Source organism: Pistacia vera, unplaced genomic scaffold (assembly GCF_008641045.1).
Source record: "Pistacia vera cultivar Batoury unplaced genomic scaffold, PisVer_v2 Contig190, whole genome shotgun sequence".
Lineage (NCBI taxonomy): Eukaryota > Viridiplantae > Streptophyta > Magnoliopsida > Sapindales > Anacardiaceae > Pistacia > Pistacia vera.
The window spans coordinates 2557863-2581179 of NW_022195991.1; the positions used below are offsets into that span (position 1 = coordinate 2557863).

Here is a 23317-nt window from a genome sequence, read left to right on the forward strand (position 1 = left end):
GGTTTTACCAGTTGCAACTGCAACCATTGAAATGGTTTTGCCTATAATGAATCTTGTGAAAAGTCGGTTACGCAATCGAATGGGAGATCAATGGATGAATGATTGCTTGGTCACCTATATTAAGAAAGATGTATTTGATATAACTGACGATGAGATAATTATCTAACGTTTTCATCAAGGACAATTGTAGAAAATTTGTTTTATTTTTAAAAAATTGTGTTTTTTGAAGATATTTATTTTTATTTTGTAACTTTTAGTTGAAGCTCATCGTAATAAAAAACAAAAAAGTATGGTTATGATTGGTTTTAATTTTTTTTTTTTTTTGCCCCCATCGAGTGAAATTCCTAGGTCCGCCATTGATTGCAAATGAAAGTTTGAAAATGATAGGGTTTTGCTTTAAGTGTTGGGAGGTTAGGGACGAGGGTATAATGGTATTTAAATAAAGAAGTTAGTTATAGAGGGTTTAAATTTTTGGTTAATTACATATAAACCCTACAAATTTTGGTTATTTATAAAACCACCTTTTCCCTAACTCCATTGACATTAGTGTTAGGATTAGAATGGTAAAAGGGTTACTTCAATCCCATATTGATGTACACCACTTCACCCGATCAAGTTTTTCACCACCTGCTACAACCCTACGTCTCAATCCACCCCATCACCGATTTCACCACCCACAACCACACTATACCACCATTTTGCTCACCCACCATTATCTTCACCACTTCGACCACCATTTCGAGCCACGGACAACAATGTTTACCGTTTCACATTATACACACCCACTCACTATTTCGGCTAACCCATCCTACAACTGTGTTCCAGCCATTGTTTAGGCCCATCCTCACCTTCACCAATTTGCCATCCACTAAACCCTATAGTTGCACTTCCAATAGTTTAATTATTAAAAAGTTATAAAATTAGTGTTAAAATAATTACATAATTTTAAATTTTGTGGGCCTCTCAACCAGTTTGACCAATTTTTTTCTCTAATTGACCCATCATTTTATTAATCCTTCTAAAAATTACTCAAACAATCATTTATAGCACAACCAAAAGTAACAGTAGTAGGGGGAGCACGTATGAGTACCCAACCCAAACCCTTGGAATCAGAATCGCAACTAACGGTTCTAGAATTTAGGAACCAAAATTGGAACTGGTCTGCTTCGGTTCGTATTTGCCTAGAACTAGAAACTGAACCATAGTTTTCGGTTCTAATTCCAGGTACTCGACATTGTTCATGTAAAATTCAGATACCCCCTATTGTTCACAAAAATGAAAAATATACCCTATAAAAATTATAATACACCCCTAAGTGTTTACATAAATTATAAATACACCCCAGGCACCTGTTGGTTCCACCTCAGGTATTTGGATCTCAGTTCCAATTCCTAAAGTGGTGAAACTAGAATCAGAATCAGAACAACATAGTGTCGGATCCACCAAATTTAGAACAAGAGCCAACCTTCTAAGGTACCCAAAATAGAAACCGACACCTAGGTACCAATCAGTTACAGTTCTACCCTAAAAATTTGCGCACCCCTAAATGGCAGGGGTTAAACTGTAAGTAATTTAAAAATAATGGATTTCTAAGAACTTCTTATAATTGAGGTCTATCGGTAGTAGTCCATATTTTTTATTGAAATGAAAAAACAAAAATAATTATTCCAAATTTCAATAATTTTTTTTTTTCTCATTCTTTGGTGCGATTCTGCTTTGCGACATTTTATTAAAAGGCCATATGAAGTTAAAATTTAATTAAAAGGTCATATAGTTTGAAAGTGTTAAGTAAATAGCCTTGTTATTGATTAAGGTTAATTAAACATGATTAGGGGTTAATTAGGATTAATGAAGTATTGTGTAACCTTTTAAAAATTATAATATGTCCCCATAGAGCCGAAATTCTTGCAAACAAACAAAATACCTTCTTCTTCTTCCTCTCGCCACATTAACGCATCCCTCCCCTAGTTGTTGTTTCTTCTAAGCTTCGTCTACATCTTTTTCTTCTTCTTCTTCTTCTGCACCTTCTTCTTCGTCTACATCTTCTTCTTCCTCTGTCTTGTACATCTTCTTCTTCCCACCATTAACACTATCTTCTTCCTCCGCCATTAACATCTTCTCCGCCATCGATCCTCCTCCTCCTGACATTTCATCCAGGTATATGTATCTCCCCTTTCCATTTTATATTTCAATTTACAAAGATTTAACGATGTATTGAGTTTGGGTTATGATTTTGGTTTAGTTGTTTAGATGGTTGGGTTGTGTTTGATATAATGGAAGTTGAAAGGAGTGAAATTTGTTGAATATTTTCTTGCATTGTGGGTAGCTGGGGGTGGTAGCACCGATTACAGGTGGAGATGACTAAAAATTTGTTCTGGATATGATGGATCGCTTAAGCGATCTGGTATGTCTGGTATAATACAACAGTTCATTGATCACTTAAGCGATCAGGTATATGACAGAAGATCGCTTAAGCGATCTGCTATAAGTCTGGTGTATGGTAGCAGATCGCTTAAGCGATCAGGAAAATGGCATAAGATCGCTTAAGCGATCTGGTATATCATTTACTAGACCATACTGGATATTTTGGTCCAGTAAATGATATACCAGATCGCTTAAACGATACACCAGATAGCTCAAGCGACTCTGCAGATGCTTTTTAAAATCTTTCAACCTTTAATACATCAGTTAATAATATTTTTTTTCCTTGCATTACAGGTGCTTGGCTATTATTAGACATGGGACAAGTTGTTTTGGGTGTTGAATATTTTGGTGAGTGGGTGGAGGGAGAAATTTGCTGGAAGTGGATTGGGAAGAGTAAAGAAGTTATACCAATTACTGTGAGCACAGAGGTTAGTTTTGATGAGTTGATTGATGATATAATTAGAAGAGGTGATTTGAGTTGCTCACATAGTGATATAGTTGTGAAGTATGTTTTAAGCAAAGTTCCTGAACATTATAAGGTATCCCCTGTTATATTAAAGTCGGATGAAGGTGTGAAGTTATATATGATTGACGTGATCGATAATGATTTGAGGCCAACTTTAAGGGTTTCTTTTGTAGATAAACTGTTGGAAGTTGGTTCAAAGGAAAGGGATAACGAGGAAGTTGGCGGAGAGAATGTTGGTTTTAATTTGAACTACGAAGGCATTGATTTGTTAGTTAAAAAATCAAGAGTAGGCAGTGATTTGGGTGGTGAGGAGGACACTGTAGAAAAGGTTGGTCATGTGTGACAGAATGAAAATGTTGAGAAGGAGGACCCCGTACATGTTCCCACAGATGTAGAGATTCTTTTAAATATAGATTATGCAGAAGGTGTAGTTTGTGAGGAAAAGAACACTATAGTCATTTATGCAGGTTCAAAGGGGGCAATTGCAAGTAATAGTGAATCAACTCATGTTTTTGCGGATGGATCGGACTTGCGCATAGGGTATTTATTTGACAACAAAGAGAAAGTGGTGAGGAAGCTAAAACTTGTTGCCATGAGAGGTAATTTTGAGTTCATCGCCAAAAAGTCTAATTCATCGGTTGTGACGGTTGCATGTCGTGATTGAAAGTGCAAGTGGCGGGTTTATTATAGAAGGTTGACGGAGTCTAAAAAATTTATTCTTAGCACATATACCCGTGAGCACACATGTGGTTTGGGACATATTTCAGGTGAGCATCGACAAGCTTCCGCTGATGTTATTGGATAATTTATCAAAAGTCAGTTCATTGAAGGGAAAGGTCCATCTCCTAAAGACATTCAAAGACTTGTGCGCACAGAGTTGGGATGTGTTGTTAGTTTTGGAAATGCTGGAAAGGGAGACAACATGCACAAGATTTTGTGAAGGGCACGTCGGAGCATGGGTACGTAGTATTAGAAACGTACCGTTATATGCTTGAGTTGACAAACCAAGGTAGCAAGATGGCTTTGAAGTGGGACAAGAATATGATGTTTAAATATTTTTTTGTTGCTTACGGTTCTACTATAAGGGGTTTTATAAATATGAGAAATGTGTTGGCTGTTGGCTGTTGATTGTTGCTTTTTTTACTGGAAAATATGGAGGTACATTGTTGGTGGCCACTACACAGGACAGCGAGAATCACACATATCCCGTTGCATGGTGTGTGGTTGACTCTAAGAATGATAAGTCGTGGACTTGGTTTTTCAGCAATTACTTACGATAATGTCTGACAGTGACGAGTTGTGCATAATATCTGATAGGCACAACTCTATAAAGAAGGGGATTGCCACTATTTACCCTCAAGCACATCACGGATTCTGTATGAGGCACCTTGGTGAGAACATAAAACAAAAGGTTAAGTGTGTTGGCCTCCTTCAGAAATACTACATGGCAACAAAAGCTTATCGAGTTGATGAGTTCTAAAAGCACTTTCAGCAAATCTGAATCAAGGATGATAGAATTGCTAAGTATCTTGAGCATGATGTTGGTTTCGAGCGATGAAGTAGAGCTTAATTTCCTAGAAGAAGGTTTGATGTCATGACCACGAACATAGCTGAGTCCATAAATTCAAATTTGTTAATAGAAAGAGAGTTTCTAATAGTTGCCTTTTTTGATGCAATCCAGAGGAAATTGTCACGGTGGTTTCATTAGCGTCGTACAGAGTCGGATAATTTTACCACAACCCCTGTTCTGTCTACTGAAAAATTATTGTGAGAATGTATGGAACTGTCAATTGCACTGTTTGCCTATCTTCTTAATGCTCAAGAGTTCACTGTGCACGGCTATGGTCTGAATGCCCTAGTTAACCTTGTTAGTAAAACTTGCAGCTGTAAAGTGTTTGACATTCAACGTTTACCTTGTCCTCATGCACTAGCTGCACTAAAACACCAACGGAAGCCGCATTTTGGTTCAAAATTTTACATGGAACTTTGCTCCCCTCTCTATATGGCAAATCACTACATGCTGACTTATTCAGAAACGATATATCCAGTTCCTTTAGAAGAGTAGTGGGTGGTGCCGCCAAAGTTGGCTGACATTATCATCCATCCGTCATTCAAGAAGACAAAAAAAGGGAGAAAAAGAGTTAAACATATTCCATCAGCCTCTAAGGTTCCCTGGAGGATGAACAAGTGCTCAATTTGCAAGCAAGCTGGCCACAAGAGAAGCAGTTGCCAGAATCGATCACATGCAAATCTAGAAAATTAGGTTCGAAGAAGGATGAAATCGAGAGAGTTGCCAAGGCCAACCATTAAAGAGTTGTTGTTTTAAATTTTATTGTTACCTTGAATAAATCATCCTCTATATTTAGTATTCCTGTTACATGGCCTTGATGTGTTGATGCAATTAGTTGTCAAATTCAATAGAAAATATGGAATTAATATGTGTTAATGATTTTAGTTTGTCAAAATTCAGGAGAAAAGTTGGAAAAAATATGTATTGCCCATGATCGCTTAAGCAATATATAAGTGACTACATATATTGCTTAAGCGACAAAGGGTTTTTAATAAAGGATCACTTAAGCGAGAAAATAAATCGCGTAAGCGATCATGCATCTAGATAGATGTTTATATTGTCATGGACTTGATTGCTTAAGCAATTTTGTATCGCTTAAGCGATCAAGGGTAAAAGCAAAGAATCGCTTAAGCGATAACATAAATTGCTTAAGCGATCGTGCATCTGGGCAGATCTTGATTCTGCCTTGGACTTAATCGCTTAAACGATTCAGAATCGCTTAAGCGACCAAGGGTAAAAGCGAATAATCGCTTAAGGGAGACCGTAAATCGCTTAAGTGATCGTGCAACTAGGCAGATGATCTTGATCGACCAAGGGTAAAAGCAAAGAATCGCTTAAGCGATAACATAAATCGCTTAAGCGATCATGCATCTAGGTAGATCTTATTCTGCATCGGACTTAATCGCTTAAGCGATCTAGCGACCAACGGTAAAAGTGAAGAATCGCTTAAGCGAGACCGTAAATCTCTTAAGTGATCGTGCAACTGGGCAGATCTTGATTCTACCTCAGAAGAATCGCTTAAGCGAGACCATAAATCATTTAAGCAACCATGCATCACATGATTATTAACGTTAATGTTACGTGACATCGGTTAGTAACACTTATTAAGGCCAATTAAGAAGGATTATTTGCAACCTAATTTCATCAACACATATTAAGGTTACAGCCGTATGATATATGGATGAATGTCATAGCGCATTAGTGTGACATGTTAGTAGAAACGTACCTGATTTCATAAATATGGATGATGTATTTGAGAATGATTAGATTGAAATAAGCTTCAATTTTAATTGTACGATTAGTTTAGTGGACTAGGATCTGTCTTGTGTCAATTGATTTGATTATTTATATCACTTAATCAATTTTTTTTAAATTAAATTAAATTAGTTATTTTACATCTATAGTAAACATATATGGTGTAGAATGTTTATGTCTATATTAAACATATATGGTGTAGGATTAGTTCAGTGGACCATGATCTGTATTGTGTCAATTGATTTGATTATTTATATCACTTAATCGATTTTCTTTAAATTAAATTAGTTCTTTTACATCTATATTAAACATATATGGTGTAGAATGTTTACGTCTAGATTAAACATATATGGTGTACGATTAGTTCAGTGGACCATGACCATGATTATATTTTAATTAAATTAGTTCTTTTATGTTGATATTAAACGTGGTACATAAACTTGGAAAATAAATATTGAAGTAAATTATCCATAATCGCTTAAGCGATATATGGTGTCGCTTAAGCGATCCCATCTATTTAGCTTTGGTCACTTAAGCAATATATTGTTTCGCTTAAGAGATCGTGTCTATTTAGCCTTAGTCGCTTAAGCAATAATAAATCATTTACGCGATCTTGTCAAAGGCAAAATAAAGGTCATCCGAGTACAGTGGATCACTTAAGCGATCCTAGGTCTCTCTTAAGCGATCACGTCTATTCGTTTAAGCGATCATGTACAAGCGAGGATCAGGATCACTTAAGCGATGTTTCACTTTTACACTTCGTCGCTTAAACGATCATGTACAAGGCAGAATCAATATGTGCCCAGATGCACGATCGCTTAAGCAATTTACTTTCTTGCTTAAGCAATTTACGCTTTTACCCTTGTTCGCTTAAGCGATACAAAGTCTTAGGCAGAATCAAGATTTGCCCAGATGCACGATCACTTAACCATTTATGGTTTCAGTTAAGTGATTCTTTGCTTTTACCCTTGGTCGCTTAAGCGATTATGTGATTAAGTCCGAGACAGAATCAAGATCTGCCCAGATGTATAATTGCTTAAGTGATTCTTCTCTTTTACTCTTAGTTGCTTAAGCGATCTATGATTGTTTAAGCGATCAAGTCCAAGGCAGAATCAATATCAGCCCAGGTGCATGATCGCTTAAGCGATTTATGTTATGGCTTAAGCAATTCGTCGCTTTTACCCTTGGTCACTTAAGCAATGAAAAATCGCTTAAGCAATCAAGTCCATGACAATATAAACATATGTCCAAATCCATGATCACTTAAGCGACTTATTGTCTCATTTAAGCGATCCTTTATAGAAAACTCTTTGTTGCTTAAGCGATATATGTAGTCGCTTATATATCGCTTAAGCGATCATGGGCAATACATATTTTTTCCGGCTTTTCTCCTGAATTTTGACAAATTAAAATCACCAACACATATTAATTCCATATTTTCTCCTAAATTTGACAACCTAATTGCATCAACACATCAATGTCATATAACAAGAATACTAAATAAACTCAAACTCAAAAGAGTGAGAGAAATACTGAATTGCTTTTGTATTAATCTAAAATGTGTCAATTACATTCAATGACAACATTATGTACAACAAATAAATCTCCTATATACACCGAAAAGAAAGCAGGGTCGACAGCCTCCATCCCCCCTCTTCATCATTCTCTTCAGCCACTTCCCTATCCTCCAAAATTATCCGGCACTCTTTCAGCATCAGCACCACAACCCAAGTATCAACAACCTGACGCCTAACGACACCAGTTGATCCAATTCAAGACAATCCAATTATTCAAGACAACCCAATAAGACATCATTACATAAACTACAAAATTCTAAGTCCAACTTCCATACCTTTTGATGACAGCTTCAACAATGACTTGGATTGGGTTGACTTGGATTGGGTTTTGGTAAGTCAAAAGGGATCCATATACCCATGGAAGCACTCAACAGCCCAACGCTCCCGACAGTTGCTCATTATTTTGTCATTCAAGCCGTCCATCGGGGTGTTGGTCATGTCGAACTCAATAAATTTCAGTGCATATGCCCCACAATCAGCACTACAATAGGAGGAAAACATTAGCATTAGAATCAGCTTATAAAACAATTGTATTATGTAAATTTTATACAAAATTTACCTTGAGTCATTTGTTGGGACGGGAAGGCGCTTGAGTGGCCACTTTCCCGTCAGGACTTCATCAACGAAGTGCTAAAACATCCCGCTGTCGTGCAACAGCTGCAGGAATAATATGCATCGTGGCTCCAACTCTGTCTCCAACTACCTCTCTCGACAAATACTTGGGTTGCAGTCAAGGATATTTAGCAAGCCCCCTTCTAGAAGGGCAACAAGGGTTATCTAGTGTATATCCTTGATGTTGATGATGTAGTATACTCTTTTAACATTTGCCCAAATGTGGCCATGTTTGGGCCTTTCCCCCTGTACATATTGCATGATCCTGTCATCAAACTGAAAATCATCAAGGATGCCATCAAAGTCATCTGTGCCCAGTTTTTTTCGCTTGCCTCCTCTTGCTGCACCTCTATTAATGGCCTTTTTCATTAAAGTTTCATATGTCATTACTAGCGTTTAGCCAAAGTCCACATCGGTGATGGCACAATCAGGATACAATATATCACTATTATTGCTCTGTTGTAGCCTCATGAGTGTCAATACCTCATCGATGTGCTGCATCAAATAAAAACAACATGATAAGTATAAAATACCTCATGGAAAACATAAGCTAAAATAAGGGAAAACAACTCACCGAGTAATCAAGCCATCTACCCATCGTCAACATCTTTTCAAACCACTTCTGGGGATAATCCCCTGTCTTGCACTTCACATAGGCATCACTTCCAGATTCATTACATCACTTCCAGATTCATTATAATAGGCATAAAAGAGTTTTTTCTTTTCCTCCTCTATTGGCCTATACAAATTGACCTTTAACTCCTCTGTTTTCGCTTGCCCACTTCCTCCCCCTTCCTTTATTTGCACATCCCTACTTCCTTCGCGTCCTGCCTCACCCTCCTCTATTATCACTTTCCCACTTCCTCCAACAACCTCCTTAACCTCTTCCATTTTTGCTTCTTCATTTTCGTGGACTTCCTCAATTCTTTTCTTCATTTTCCTCTTCTTTCCATACGTTACTAAGGTGTAAGGAGATTTGACAAACTTACACTTTTGGCTCTCTCTTTTGAGCTCAGGTTGCACTTCAACCGCTTTTAATACTCCACCAACTTCCTCCTTCACTGTACCAACTTTCTCTGCCATCTTATCAACTTTCTCCTCCACCCTTTTCATCTGCTTTTCCATCTTCTCAAACCTCTCATAAGCGGCTGTTGTAAAACTCTCAAACAGACCGTTTATGAGGTCAACCACCTCATTCTCTCGACCCCGACACCTCGGTAAAGCGGTACTTGTTGTACCGATTTGCCAATTGGGTGGAGGAGTACAAACCTCTTCATCCTACTCCTCCTCCCTCATGCCGATCGGAGCTTCATCATCCTCAACGTCAACAACATTCTCAAGCAATGGTCTTGCAACTGCACTCACATGCATGACCCCTTCTAGGTCCCGCATTAGGCGGTCTATCCCTTCATCTACTTCATCCTCCAGTACTTTGAAGGATGTAACATACTCCTCTCCCGCTTCACCCCTAGTAGCGGTGAGGAAGGGACAGACGACTCCTTGCAATAAGAAACAAAATCAATCAAATTTAAGCCACATTTAAAAGGAAGGGCATATTCAAAAGCTTAATCCTTTAATCTTACTCGAGCCGCTTGAATATCCATGTCTATTTTGTCGTAATTCCAATGGGTACACTTCTCGATGTGCCACCGTAACATCCTAGGAAATTGCAGTCGCTCATTCGAAGTCTTCATCCAAGCCTACATTGTAAAAAAATAGTCCATATCATAATTAAAACACATATAATACAAAAAATATAACAAAAAGCTATTAATATTTACCTGCATTGCCCATGGGAAGCCAAACAAATTGTACTTGCTCGGTCTATTCTTCTTAATAGATTGGCGCTGCTTTAACGCCATGTATTTTCCTTGTATGGAGTCCATGGTTTGCTAAAATGATAGCCGTCCCCACGGATAAGCATTAAAGAAGTCCATGTTGCTTGTAAACTTCACCCAATCTATATTAACGGCTTTTGTTGAGTCAGAAGCCACTAGGATCGAATGCACGAACCATACTAGGCACATTTTGAACCTCTCTGAAGAGGTATACCCACCTTCTTCTAACCTCTCCTCTAAATCGCATCCCGTAATAGACGCTTTCCCCCCCAAAACCTTTCTAGCCAAGTTATTGGTTGCCCTACTTTTATTTATTCTCTCTTGCTCTGCCGCATCTGGTAATTCCCCACATCTTAAGCTTGTCATCAGGGTATACTCCATCATCCCAAAACGTAGTGGCTTTCCATCCACCACGAACCACTTTTTTTTTTTTTTTTTGCTTTTAACTGAGTGCAGCAACATATAATGCACTCCCTACCCCTAGAACGCCTTTTTCCAATTTTCTCTGATGTTCATAAAATGACCGAAACAACTCTTCGAATCAGTCTAAACCCTTCTTCTGTTCCCATAAAATATCCATTATTCTCGTAAAAACTTGTCAACTCGACCTAACTGTCACCCTTACGGGGAAGTACAGTACCTTATCGCTTATAACCTCCAACCCATAGTCTTTATAGTTTACGCTTCAAAAAATCTGTATAATCGATATAAACTAAATATCAACAAAAGAAAGAAACCAAAACAACTAATAGGCTGCCAACATACTTTGTAAACAAAGAAAAAGTATCATACAATGAACTTTTTAACTAATCTTTTCAAGTGTATGAGACAAAAAAAAAAAAAAAGCATCATATAATGTAAATGAACATAAAAACCATAGTACACAGCTCATTATTAATCCTGCCATCACAACATTTAACAACTCAAAACACATCTAAAACATCACTAAACTAAAACTCAACCAAAGCATCAATTGAAAAGCAAGCATTTAACACTTCTAACACAACAAACAAACTTAGTCTTTCACTTAATAATACTACCTCCACCACCATCATAAACAACATCCATTCATTCATTATTACAAACTAATAATCTAAACAATCACTCAATTAAAACCTCACTAACGTATGAATTAAAAAACTTTCATTTCACACTTCAAGCACAACCAACAAACATTAGTATCACACATAACAATATTAACATAACACCTGCACCACCATTACACATTCATTCATAGCATACAAATTCATAAGATCACTAATTTAAGGATCGCCACAATTAAGACCATTATCCCCACAACTCAAAAAAAACACATCCAAATAATCACCAAAGCTAAAACCCACCAACATATGAATTAAAAACCTTGCAATTTAACACTTCTAACACAACAATCATAGCCAGCCCAGCAAATGCAAGTGCTGTGCGTGGCCAGCCTTGCCAATATGCAGGGCAGCCCTCCAGCCCCCCTATTCCACCACCTCCTGCCATCTCCAGCCTACCAAACTCCCAGAAATAACCTCCATACAGTCTCACTTGCCGTCCCCCATCCTCTAGAACCCAAACAAAGTCACTCCACCAATGCCCACCAACTGCTCAACAAAATGCCAACAACCACCATAACAATAAGACCAATCACATCTCCCCCAAATTCGCACAAATCAATCCATTTTCTCATCCAATTCAAAAAAACAAGTAATTCACTAGCATCCTCCTCCTCGCTTGAATTCTCGCCGGCGTCCTCCTCTTCAGAACTGTTTTCTGATTCTTCTCTTTGTTCTTATGCCGCTGGAGTCTAGGATTCGGAATGGGGTTGGGTTTTCCTCCTCTTTGTGAATGTCATCTATAGTTTTGTGTAAGGAAGTTTTAGGATTGAAAATTTGCCAGAATTAAGGTACTATAGTCGCTGGAAATCACAGAAAAACGAATAGTGTTTGTCGGTCTTTTTTTGGGTATATGGCTCGATTAAGTGATTTTGAAGGGTGGGGGCTTGTTTTCAAATTTCAAAATTTAAATAAACTTTTGTTAATTATGATTTTACCCACATATGTTTAAATCTTTTCAGTTTAATCCATTTTACATGTTTAATGAATCCTAAGTGTGTCACGTCAGCTTTTTTAAATTAAAAAATTCAAAAATATTTTCAGGGTCTTGTTTTTTAAATGCAAACTTGGAATGTCCGGAGAGTTAAATTTCCTCATTCTGCTTATGTCTACCTCTGAAGCCCTTTTTCTTCACGCCGAAGGCATTCTCTCAGGTAGTCTTAGGGTTCTTGTGTATAGATATTTGACTATGGGGTTTGCCTTTAGTATTAAAAGATTGAATTTTTACATTTCTGGGGAACCCAGAATTTCCTTGCTGAATCTTACAAACTGTGGGAAGAATGAAACTCGTGGCTTCTTGTCAGCTGATGGCCATGAAGAACTGGGCTCTGTACTGGACCCCGTGAGGCAACCACATACCTGGAGAATTGAATATGGGATTGAAACCGGGCCTGCTTTATGGTCATCCAAGAGTTGGCTTATCTTGATGATTGTATCTCCAAATTCCTGTGAATACATTAGATTTTCTCCTCTTCCTTTTATGCTAAATACTCTCCCTGCTCTCTATCTGATATTGCCTCACACAAAATGATAAGCAACTTAAAATACATTATTAACAGTACTGGGTAGAGAGACCTTCACAATTGAAAGTTGAAACATCTTAAAAGTTTTTCACCAAGTCATTTACAAGTGAAAAACTAAAATTTGAGTTTCGAGTACGCCATCTGGAATATTGGGGGTTTTAATGTGCTCTTATACTTTTAGCCATCGGAGAGTTGCGAGTCTCTCTCTCTGACCAGTGCACTTTCTTTTCTTTTCTATGGATGTCATCTATGTGTTTATTAAATGGTGTTTGCACAGTTAACTGTCTACTTTGTTGTCTTCAATTTGAATGACTGATTTGAAAATTTGGAGTTTTTATTATGTTTTACTTTTACAGAATGATTTTTAGTGACAGTGACAGTGATTATGAAAGTGAGGATGAATTTCTTCTGTTACTGGTTCCTGCGGTTATGGCTGTAATGCTTAAGAGCATGGATGAGGAATTGAGCATGACTGATGACGACATTTCTTCTGATAATTCTGATGTTTCTAGACAAGGAAAAATGGGACGAAAAGTTTCAGAAGGAATTGGATCTAATACTATTGTTTCTGCTCTTGTAAACAAGAGACAAATGGTTTCAAAAGGAGTTGGAGTTGGAGTTGATACAAATGTTTCTACACAAGGAGACAAGAGACAAACGGTTTCAAAAATAGTTGGATTTGGTGTGAGTACTACACCTACACAAGGAAACAAGAGAGAAATAGTCTCCAAGGGAATTGGAGTTGGAGTGAGGACTGATTCCTTTATGTGAACAGAAGAGAAAAGAGGTTGCAAAAGGGATTGGAGTTGGAGTTAATAGTACCGCTTCCACGGAAGTAGAAAAAGAGAAAAGAAGTTTCAAAAGGAGTTGGAGATAATGCTAATGTGTCCACACAAGGGGAAAAGAAACAAGAAGTTTCAAAGGGAGTTGGAGTCAATACTAACATTTCTACACAAGTAAAAAGGAGTCAAGAAGTCTCAAAAAGGTATAGGAGTTGGGGTTAATTCTAATCTTTTTATACCAGGAGAAAATATGCAAGAAGTTCCAAAAGAAACTGGAGTTGGAGTTGAGGTATCTCCACAATTCGATGTCCTTTTGGATAAGATAGCACCAAAAATTATCAAGGGGAAAGATAAGCCCGGTTGTAGCATTGAGGAAGTGATGCAAATCTTTGAAGGAATGCCTGAAATTGTTAATGATGAGGAGTTATTTATGAAAGCTGCAGATATTTTAACTGAAAGGAAGAACAGAGAGATGTTTGTTGCACTAAAGCAACAAAACCGACAAATTATGTGGCTTAAGCGTAAGAAAGTTTGATATCTCTCCAAGGGTTATTATGCATGCGGCATTTTTTTTTATCATTACTGTGTATTTTTTAATATGTTATGGCATTAATGTGCCTTGTTATGTTAGATTTATTTTAGACCGCTATATTATATATTCTGTGTTCTTTTTTAAGTTGATAAATCTCTCACTTCAAAAGGATCAAATATTGTAATCTTTTTTACTCTACACTATCTCTTTCATGTTCTTCCTTCTTGAATAGCCAAACTTGAATTACAAACACTTTGGAGCAATCCTCCTCTGTAAGCTGAATGTGAGAACCTCTGGTCATTTGGTGGTACTAAAGCTTGCGAATGAGATGGTGGCAGATGTGGATGCAACGGTGGTGCTGAAGGCAGCTCATGAATCCAGCAATGAAGAAAGAGACATTCGCCATGAAAAAATGGACCAGTCACGCCGTAATCTTTTTATCGCAACACTATATCTTTCATTTTCTTCCTCCTCCTTGAAGATCTCCACTGAATAACAACGATATATCTGTATATCGTTGGAACAGTTATGCATTGAAGAAGAGAGTTGGTGAAGATAGTTTCCTCAGCTTCACATAATGGTCCAATTTTTTTCTCCGACATCAAGAGTAATTTGGTTATTTTGCAATCACGAGCCCTTCAAATCAAATAAATATACCACTGCAAAAACCTCTCCTATTATTCTCTACAAAAAAAATGGAGGAAGCTTCCTAAATGCAATATGAAAACTTCATGGAGGAATCTATCACATTTCCAATGAACTTTGAATTGCAACATCAAAGATTGTTTTCCTATGATATAATCATATGGATGTCATAAAAATCATAACTTACAAACACCCGTCAATAGCTAAATGCTTAAGAACATTTGTTTTGGTTCCTTGAAGTCGGCATCAATGAGCAAGTCACAACCAAAGTGGTGCAGATGATGGGATCACTGTGGCAGAAAACAGCCAAATAGTTGTACTATTTCATTGATGCAGATATGTCATAATGTGTTTAACTTGTTTGTAACAAAACAGTCGGAGACAAAAAATTTCCTAAACAACCTGAATTTTTCTTTTTTTGGTTTAAAGAGTGTTTAGATCAGCTTACGCGTACCTCCACTAGTCCCCTAACCCCGAACAAGACTTCCAAAATAGGTACCTCCACTAGTCCCCTAACCCCGAACAAGACTTCCAAAATAGGGTAAGCCCTGCGGTCCGTGGCTAACAAATAACAATACTAGTTTGATAGTAGTATGTAAAACTTCTCTCAAGTTTGAATTCCTCTCAGTTTTTTGACACTACCAACAATCTTACGATAAATTATTCAGTATAAAACTGGTGAAGACCCACTGATATTATATGATCATAGAACAAATTTCATGCTAGACTCAAGAAAACAAATTTAGACCTAAGAAGTATACATGTAAATCAATTTTCCCTTCAGTAAAACTAAAATTTAGAAATTAGAAACACCCTTTAGCAAAGAGAAAGTTTTATGTGAACTCTTTCATTTTCCAGACCTCTGAAATTCATGATATATATCCAGGAAATCAATTTTTCCTCCAAACACATCCAACAACTGAGGTACTTTTTCCTGAAATCGAGTTATATACTTCTCAATAAATTTGCTCTCTGTAAGTTTCAAGTAAGCTAATGGAGATTTATATTCTCTGATCAGACCTTTGGATAGCAGAACTTGAATTACAAAACACCTTGGAACAATCCTCTTCTCCAAGCTGTAAGTGAAAACTTCTGGCCATTTAGAAATATCTCGCGACAGCCAACCCATTTTGTTCACAAGGAAGTCCATAACTTTTGTAATCTTCTCCTCAGATATTTGCATACAACAGGGATGCCTTCTAAAAGCAGCGAGAGTCTCATCCTCGGACCAACCCCGCCTCCTATAAACCTCAAACTTAGATTCCCAAACCGATTCCTTCAATTGGTTGATTACTCCAACTGCCATAACAAACACAGTTTGTGTGGGATTAAATCCCATTTCCTTAACCCGATTGACAACCTTGCAAAATTTATAATGTTTGGAATATGCTGCGCGTGGCATATTAGTCACAAGAAAAGAAATTTGAGATTGAGGCACACCGATATCTTTCAAAACAGCTATATTTGGACCAAAGTTTTTACTCTTTAGTGAAAATAGCCATAGCATGTTCTTCAAAACTTTGACAATTTTTTCGTCATGAATGACAACATTCTTGAGGAAATTGTAATTGGGGATAAGATGATTCTTTAAACTCCTACATAACAATGTTGGACTCCTTGCTATGATCATTGCTAGGTCAATACCTGGAAACCCTATAGAACGAAAAAACTCAATCTTGGGCGAAAGTGTCTTTTCAGATCAATTAGAATGACTCGTGGCCATCCCTCCACAACCTTAGAGATCTGGGATTTGGAGAAACATGGGCGCTGAGAAACCTAAGGACTGAGTCCGCTCTTTCAGTGTTCTTCAATTGAAGATACTTTGAAGCAGAAACAGCAGATTTTAAAGAACCCACAGAGTTATTAAGTTAAGAAAGTAAAAGACTCTTCCTGTTCAGTTTGTTTAGTTAACGATCTCTTCTAAATGCGAAGATGATGAAAGAAACCTAAGAGGGAAAATTTATTTGAGAAAAACCCACGTTGAGAGTTGTGAGATTCAGAGAAAAATCCTATCCGCAATTACTTTATTGTTGTTTTACAAAGAAAACGAAAAATGATAACTTAACTTACTCAACTTTAAATGCATTCCGGAAACTTCTTCAATTCAAACTGCCAATGCCAAGACTACTATGCTGAAGCTGTATACAGAGCCTTCAACGTTCAATTCTGAGCCGCATCGTTTGTAATGTTGACCCAGCGCTTGTGGGGAGTGTACATTAAAGGTGTGTTGGTTTAGTATTTGGATAGGATTTTGGGGATAATATGGGTTTGAAAAAGGGATATTGAAGTAAATTTAAAAATTTATGAAAAAAGCTCTTAGTTTACTAATTTAATTAAAGACCCAACATATAAAATGACAAAAACACCCCCACCACCTACAGTGTCAGATTTCGGCCACCACTTGGAATCTGCCAGAAAATTTCGTTACGCACAGACCGGTCGGATCTTGCCGTAACACGTCGTTATGGCCTTTTGGCTCTTTTTGCGACGCAGATCTACGGTCTGTTATGGCTCGACGGCGGAAAGACCAAACGACGCGCGGCCAGATGTGCGCGTTTGCATGACGCATCTTGGCCGTCGCTGACGGCAGACTGGCTTTTTCGGCCAGTCCGTGATTGCCGAAAAGGCCACATCGGTGAAATTACGCCATTTCTGGTCGAAGTTAGGTCTGTCAGATTCGCTATCACCGACGTGGTTGCCGAATCTGACAAGTTGGGTTGATGGGGGTGTTTTTGTTAATTTTTAACTTTTTTTTCAGGGGTATTAGTGAAATTATAACTTTATGGGGTCTAAAATAATTAAAAAATAGGGTATATTTCTGGAATAATGGCAAACATTTTTGGAGAATAGGATCCAGAATAGGATAAAAATACTAAGCCAAACAGAGCGTAAGTATTTGTGACCCATAGAAAACTGACAATAATTTTTTTAAATAAAAAAAGGGTTGGGTTCGGGTGGTTCAGGAAGACTAAACCAACGAAAATTGGTTCAGCATTTCGATCCGATCTATACTGGATCTAATTTTAACCCCATTTTTGGATCAACATCAGATAATTTCCTTTCAGTAAATGGAGGGATGTACTTGAATACAACTTGTAATGATCAAAACAAGTTGGAAATGGAAACACTCCAAAAAAGGACGATTTGATCTCTCTCTTGTACTTCAATCATCAAGATTAATACATACAAGTATTTAATGAAATGGAAACATGCAAAGAGTTAACCATTTTTCCCACTCAAATAGGGTTTAATAACACTTCTCACCTATAGACTTTTAAATACTATTTTAATATCCAAATTTATATTTCGACGGCGAACAAAGAGCAAACCCAATCCAAGCTATTAGGGATTTTGAAGAGAGAGACGATAAGTCTTTTTATGGTAGAATGTTGGATTGATGGTTGGATTGATCAGAATTTGACTTGGGAGAGGCAGTTATGCAAACCTAATCGCTTGATTGCCAGCGATTGACAAGGTCGTGAAAATAGGGTTTAGGGTTTTGTAAGTAATACGGGGAAGAGAATAGTTGTGGTGTAGGGTCGCAACGATTCAAGATCAAAAAACATAATATATTGATAGTAAAATGATATTTTAAAAGTCTGTGGGTGAAAAAAATTTATTAAGAAAAAAATCATTTACTCTTTGTAATTTATATCCTTTTTTAGTTAAAGTTAACTATGAGTGGGTGGAAAAGTGTCTTTTAAAAACTTTTCGGATTTGAAAGTGTTCTAGGCCTAACCTTGGGTGGGAAAATATGTTAACTTTAATTTTTTTTTTTTTTTTTTTGTGTGTGTGTGTGTGTGTGTGTGTGTGTGGTTTTTGGTTAGGTCCGAATTAATTTGATGTGCATACTGCAAAAATATTTTAGTTATATTAGCATCTCTTGGAAGCACTAACATGTAGCACATTTGAAGAATCACTCAGCATACGGAATATATAATTTGCATTGAGGATGATCGAAATTTATTTTATATATATATAGACACTCTCTCCCAAAAACAAAAAACTTAGAATACCGCAAAGTTATTGAATCATCTTTATAATAAGTTAATGAAAATTTATTAATTTTCACATTTTACGTAATCTGTAATTATTAAATTTATTATATATACATCATATGCATACATTGATTTGTGATACAATCTATATAACCCATTTGCTCTATAATTGTTGCAAGTGTCAGAATGTTATTGGTTTAGGCTGTAATTGCTGCAACTGTCTGTATGCTATTGGTTTAAGTTATTTTGTATTATTAATAATAGATATATTCAATGTTGTGTAGATGTTAAATTTTTTATTATTATTAGATCAAGCGAAAGTCTTTACATTAGTAATAAAAGCGAGATGTACAAAACATAGAAGGGTAGATATATAGACATTCAGTATAATTAATATGGGTATTCTTGAAACTGTCATTAATTAACCAGATTAAACATCAAAATCTTCACCTACTTTACACATTTCAGATGTACATTGCTTCTTAATTGAGGACATTAATGTATACTAACAAAGATATATTATTTTTTATTTTAATAAAAAATTGTATGAGATTGACATAATGTTTGATACAGATAAAGTTTACGTTGCATTTCATGATGAATCCTAGGTTTATGATGACAAGTCAGTCAGTTTTAATATTTAATCCAGTGAATATATAAATTATGAAAAATCAGTGCCAACTTTTAAATGGTAAATTATCATCAAACAGTCAACTGCTCGAGCTACTTGCATTGTGTGGTATGTTGATGGATTACAACTGGACTGAAATCTTGAATTTTCAAGAGTTTTTTGACACTACCAACAATCTTACGATAAATTATTCAGTATAAAACTTGTGAAGACCCACTGAATCTGATATATATGATCATAGAACAAATTTCATACTAGACTCAAGAGAACAAATTTAGCCTAAGAAGTATACACGTAAATCAATTTTCCCTTCAGTAAAACTAAATTTAGAAATTAGAAACACCTTCACAAGAGAGTTTTTTTTGTGAACTCTTTCATTTTGCAGACCTCTGAAATTCAGGATTCACTTCCAGGAAATCAATTTTGCTCCATACATCCAACAAACTGAGGAACTTTTTCTGAAATCGAGTATTATAATAAATTTGCTCTCTGTAAGGTTTAAGCAAAATTTAGAATGTTTGTAACATGCTGCGTTCGGGATATTAGTCACCAAAAAGGAAATTCGAGATTGAGGCACACAGTTTCTTTCAAAAGAGCTATATTTGGACCAAAATTTACTCCTTATTTCCAGTAAAATTAGCCATTGCATGCACGTCGAAACTGACATATTTTCGTCATGAATGACAACATTCTTTGAGTAAATTGTAATGGGGATAGATGATTATTAAACTCCTACATAACAATGATGGACTCTTGCTATGATCTTTGCTACTTCACTACTTGAAACCCCTATAGAACAGAAAAACTCAATCTTGGGCAAAAGTGTCTTTGGGGATCACTTGAAATGACTTGCGGGTATCTCTCACAACTTTAAAGATCTAGGTTTTAGTGAAACCATGGTCGCTGAGAAACCTAAGGACTGAGTCCACTCTTTCAGTGTTCTCCAATTGAAAGAACTGCAAGCAGAAAACAGCAGATTTAAAGGCAACCCACGTGTTTATAATGTATGAGACTGTAAATGACTATTAAACAAATTTCATGTACAGTCAAGTGAATGGTAATATATTTTGGAAGCAGAAACAGAAGTCATTCAGTGAGAAAGGAAGCAGAACAATCTAGTTATATTCCAAGAACATTGACATTCCAACATGGCTTTTCTCATTTTCATTTGGGCACAGTATGAATCTTGAGTTCATGTTTAGTCATTTACAACAATTTCATAGCTTAATGTTTTAAGATGTATGTCAAAACATTCATCCTAGCGTAAAAGACATACAGATCCAACACTTGGTAAATCAAAAATAGCTTAGATTAGCGAATACCATAAAAAACAAAAAGTTTTATATTGAACATCAAAAGTTAAACCTGTTCATTTCACATGCCTCTGAAATCCAGAGGAGGCATCCAGAAGATGGATTTTGCCCTGATATACATCAAATAACTCAGGAACTTCTTCTTGAAATTTGGTTACATATTCTCAATAAATTTGCTCTCCCCAATTCTTAGTAAGTGCTATGGTATATATTCTTTGATCAATCCTTTGGAAAGCAGAACCTGAATAACCAAACACCTGGGAGCAACCCTCTTCTCCAAGCTGTAATTGAGAACTTGGCAATTTGGAAATATCTCGCGACAGCCAACCCATTTTGTTCATAAGGAAGTGCATAACTGGTAATCTTCTCCTCGGATACCTGCATACAACATGGATTCCTCTAAAAGCAGCAGGAGTGTTATCTCGGACAAACCACACCTCCTATAAACCTTAAACTTAGATTCCCAAACCGATTCCTTCAAATGGTTAATTACTCCAATTGCCTTAACAAACACAGTTTGGGTGGGATTAAATCCCATTTCCTTAACCTGATTGACAACCTTGCAAAATTTAGAATGTTTGGAACATGCTGCGCTGGGGAATTTAGTACCAAACAGAAATTCGAGATGAGGCATACCAATATCTTTCAAAAGAGCTATATTTGGACCAAAATTTTTAATCCTTAAGTCCATTAAAAATAGCCATAGCATGCCCTTCAAAACTTTGACAACTTTTTCGTCAGAATTACAACATTCTTGAGGAAATTATAATTGGGGGAAGATGATTCTTTAAACTCATAGAAACAATGTTGGACTCTTTGCTATGATCATTGCTAGTTCACTACTTGAAACCCTATAGAACGGAAAAACTCAATCTTGGGCGAAAGTATCTTTTCAGGAACAATTTGAATGACTCGTGGGCATCCTCTACACACTAGAGATCTGGGATTTGGAAGAACCATGGTCGCTGAGAAACCTAAGGACTGAGTCCGCTCTTTCAGTGTGTCTTCAATTGAAGATACTTAGAAGCAGAAACAGCAGATTTTAAAGACACCCACATGAGTTTATCAAGTAAGAAACTGTAAAAGACTCTTCCTGTTACATTGTTTAGTTTTTAACGATCCCTTCCCTAAATGCGAAGATGATGAAAGAAACCTAGAGGGAAAATTTATTTTAGAGAAAAACCCAGTTGAGTAGTTTGAGTTCAGAGCAAAATCCCTATCAGCAATTACTTTTGTTTTTGTCTACAAAGAAAACGAAACATAATGAACTTAACTTACTCAACTTTAAACTGCATTCGGAAACTTCTTCAATTCAAACTGCCAATGCCAAGACAACGAAGGCTGAAGCTGAATATGAGCCTTCAAAGTTCAATTCTGAGCCGCCATTGTTTTGTAATGTTGACTAGTGGAGTCTGTATATTAAGTTATTTACGTGACCCCATAGAAAACGGACCCAAAAATTTGTTTTTCGAAAAAGGGTCGGTTTCGGGTCTGTTTCGGTCTTATACTTGACTCGGTTCACCATTCATGACCGATCTATAACTTGATCCAATTAATCCCATTTTTCAGATCTAGGTTTCTAATTAATTTTCCTGTGCTGAAAAACAAATAATTTAAGGGAATCATGCATCCAATGCCAATCCTTGAGCTGCATTCCATCAAGATATACAAGTCAAGTCTCACATATTGAGAGAGTGTGGTAAAAACGTTGGAAATGATATTTGTTATGCAATACTATCTCCTTTATGGAAGCTCTTCTTTCTTCCTCCTTCTCGAGTCTCCATTAAATTAAAGCAAAAACTCATTCCATATTTCTAAAACAAAAATGTCTTGCAATTATGTTTCTTTGGACTTGATTCTATGAAGGCTGATAAATTGAGTGTTACCTTTTCATGTTTTGTGTCATCTCAGGTTGAAAGACAAAATTAGCCCGGGACAAACTTGATTTCTTCCTTTAGAATAAAAAAACCTTCAAAATCAATACGTATACCGCTTCAAAACCTTTCCTTTATTCTCTACAAGAGCATATAGAAGGAGATAGACAAATGTATAAAATATAAGTTAGTTTCCGTACAATATATCCTAAGTACCACTCCTCACTCACAGTGGCGATGATATTTTAAGAGTTAAAAATATTTATCCACAAGGTTTACTCTTGAAGTTTCTGAGATAACAAACATCTTGTACCAATCGTGAACTTGTAGACTGCAGTTAAAACTTACATTCTTTAAGTTAAATGGATATGTACCAAATTTTTATCTTACGATTTTTTGAACACTTGAAACTTAACCTTAGTATAATTTCTGTTATTTCAGAAACTTTAAATAAATATGTTATTACATCAAACGTCAGGTTTAGGATTATGTCATTGATCTTACCTTAAGGAAAATTTAATGTGATTTCATGGGTCAATGTCTGCAAAAACATCAACTAATTTGAATGGTTGCAGTAGAGGAGAATCCATGTGATTAAAAATGTGAACTTTCTTCAATTGCTAAGAAATGGATACATCATTTATTTTTCTTACAAGGATCAAAGGAATGCTTTAATG

The 23317-nt window shown here is 36.4% G+C and overlaps 1 protein-coding gene and 1 long non-coding RNA gene across 2 annotated transcripts; both read right to left on the reverse strand.

Annotated features, from left to right (window-relative positions):
- Positions 1-15671: 15671 nt before the first annotated feature.
- On the reverse strand, positions 15672-16454 carry LOC116127364 (transcription termination factor MTERF5, chloroplastic-like). Its single transcript, XM_031413009.1, has one exon. It carries the CDS (start codon positions 16452-16454, stop codon positions 15672-15674), a length of 783 nt encoding a protein of 260 aa, XP_031268869.1.
- A 4323-nt stretch (positions 16455-20777) lies between these two features.
- LOC116127219 lies at positions 20778-22193 on the reverse strand. Its single transcript, XR_004127593.1, has 2 exons — positions 22045-22193; positions 20778-21144 (listed from the first exon to the last, which is right to left on the reverse strand). It is a non-coding gene; the product is annotated as an uncharacterized LOC116127219 (long non-coding RNA).
- Positions 22194-23317: the final 1124 nt, after the last annotated feature.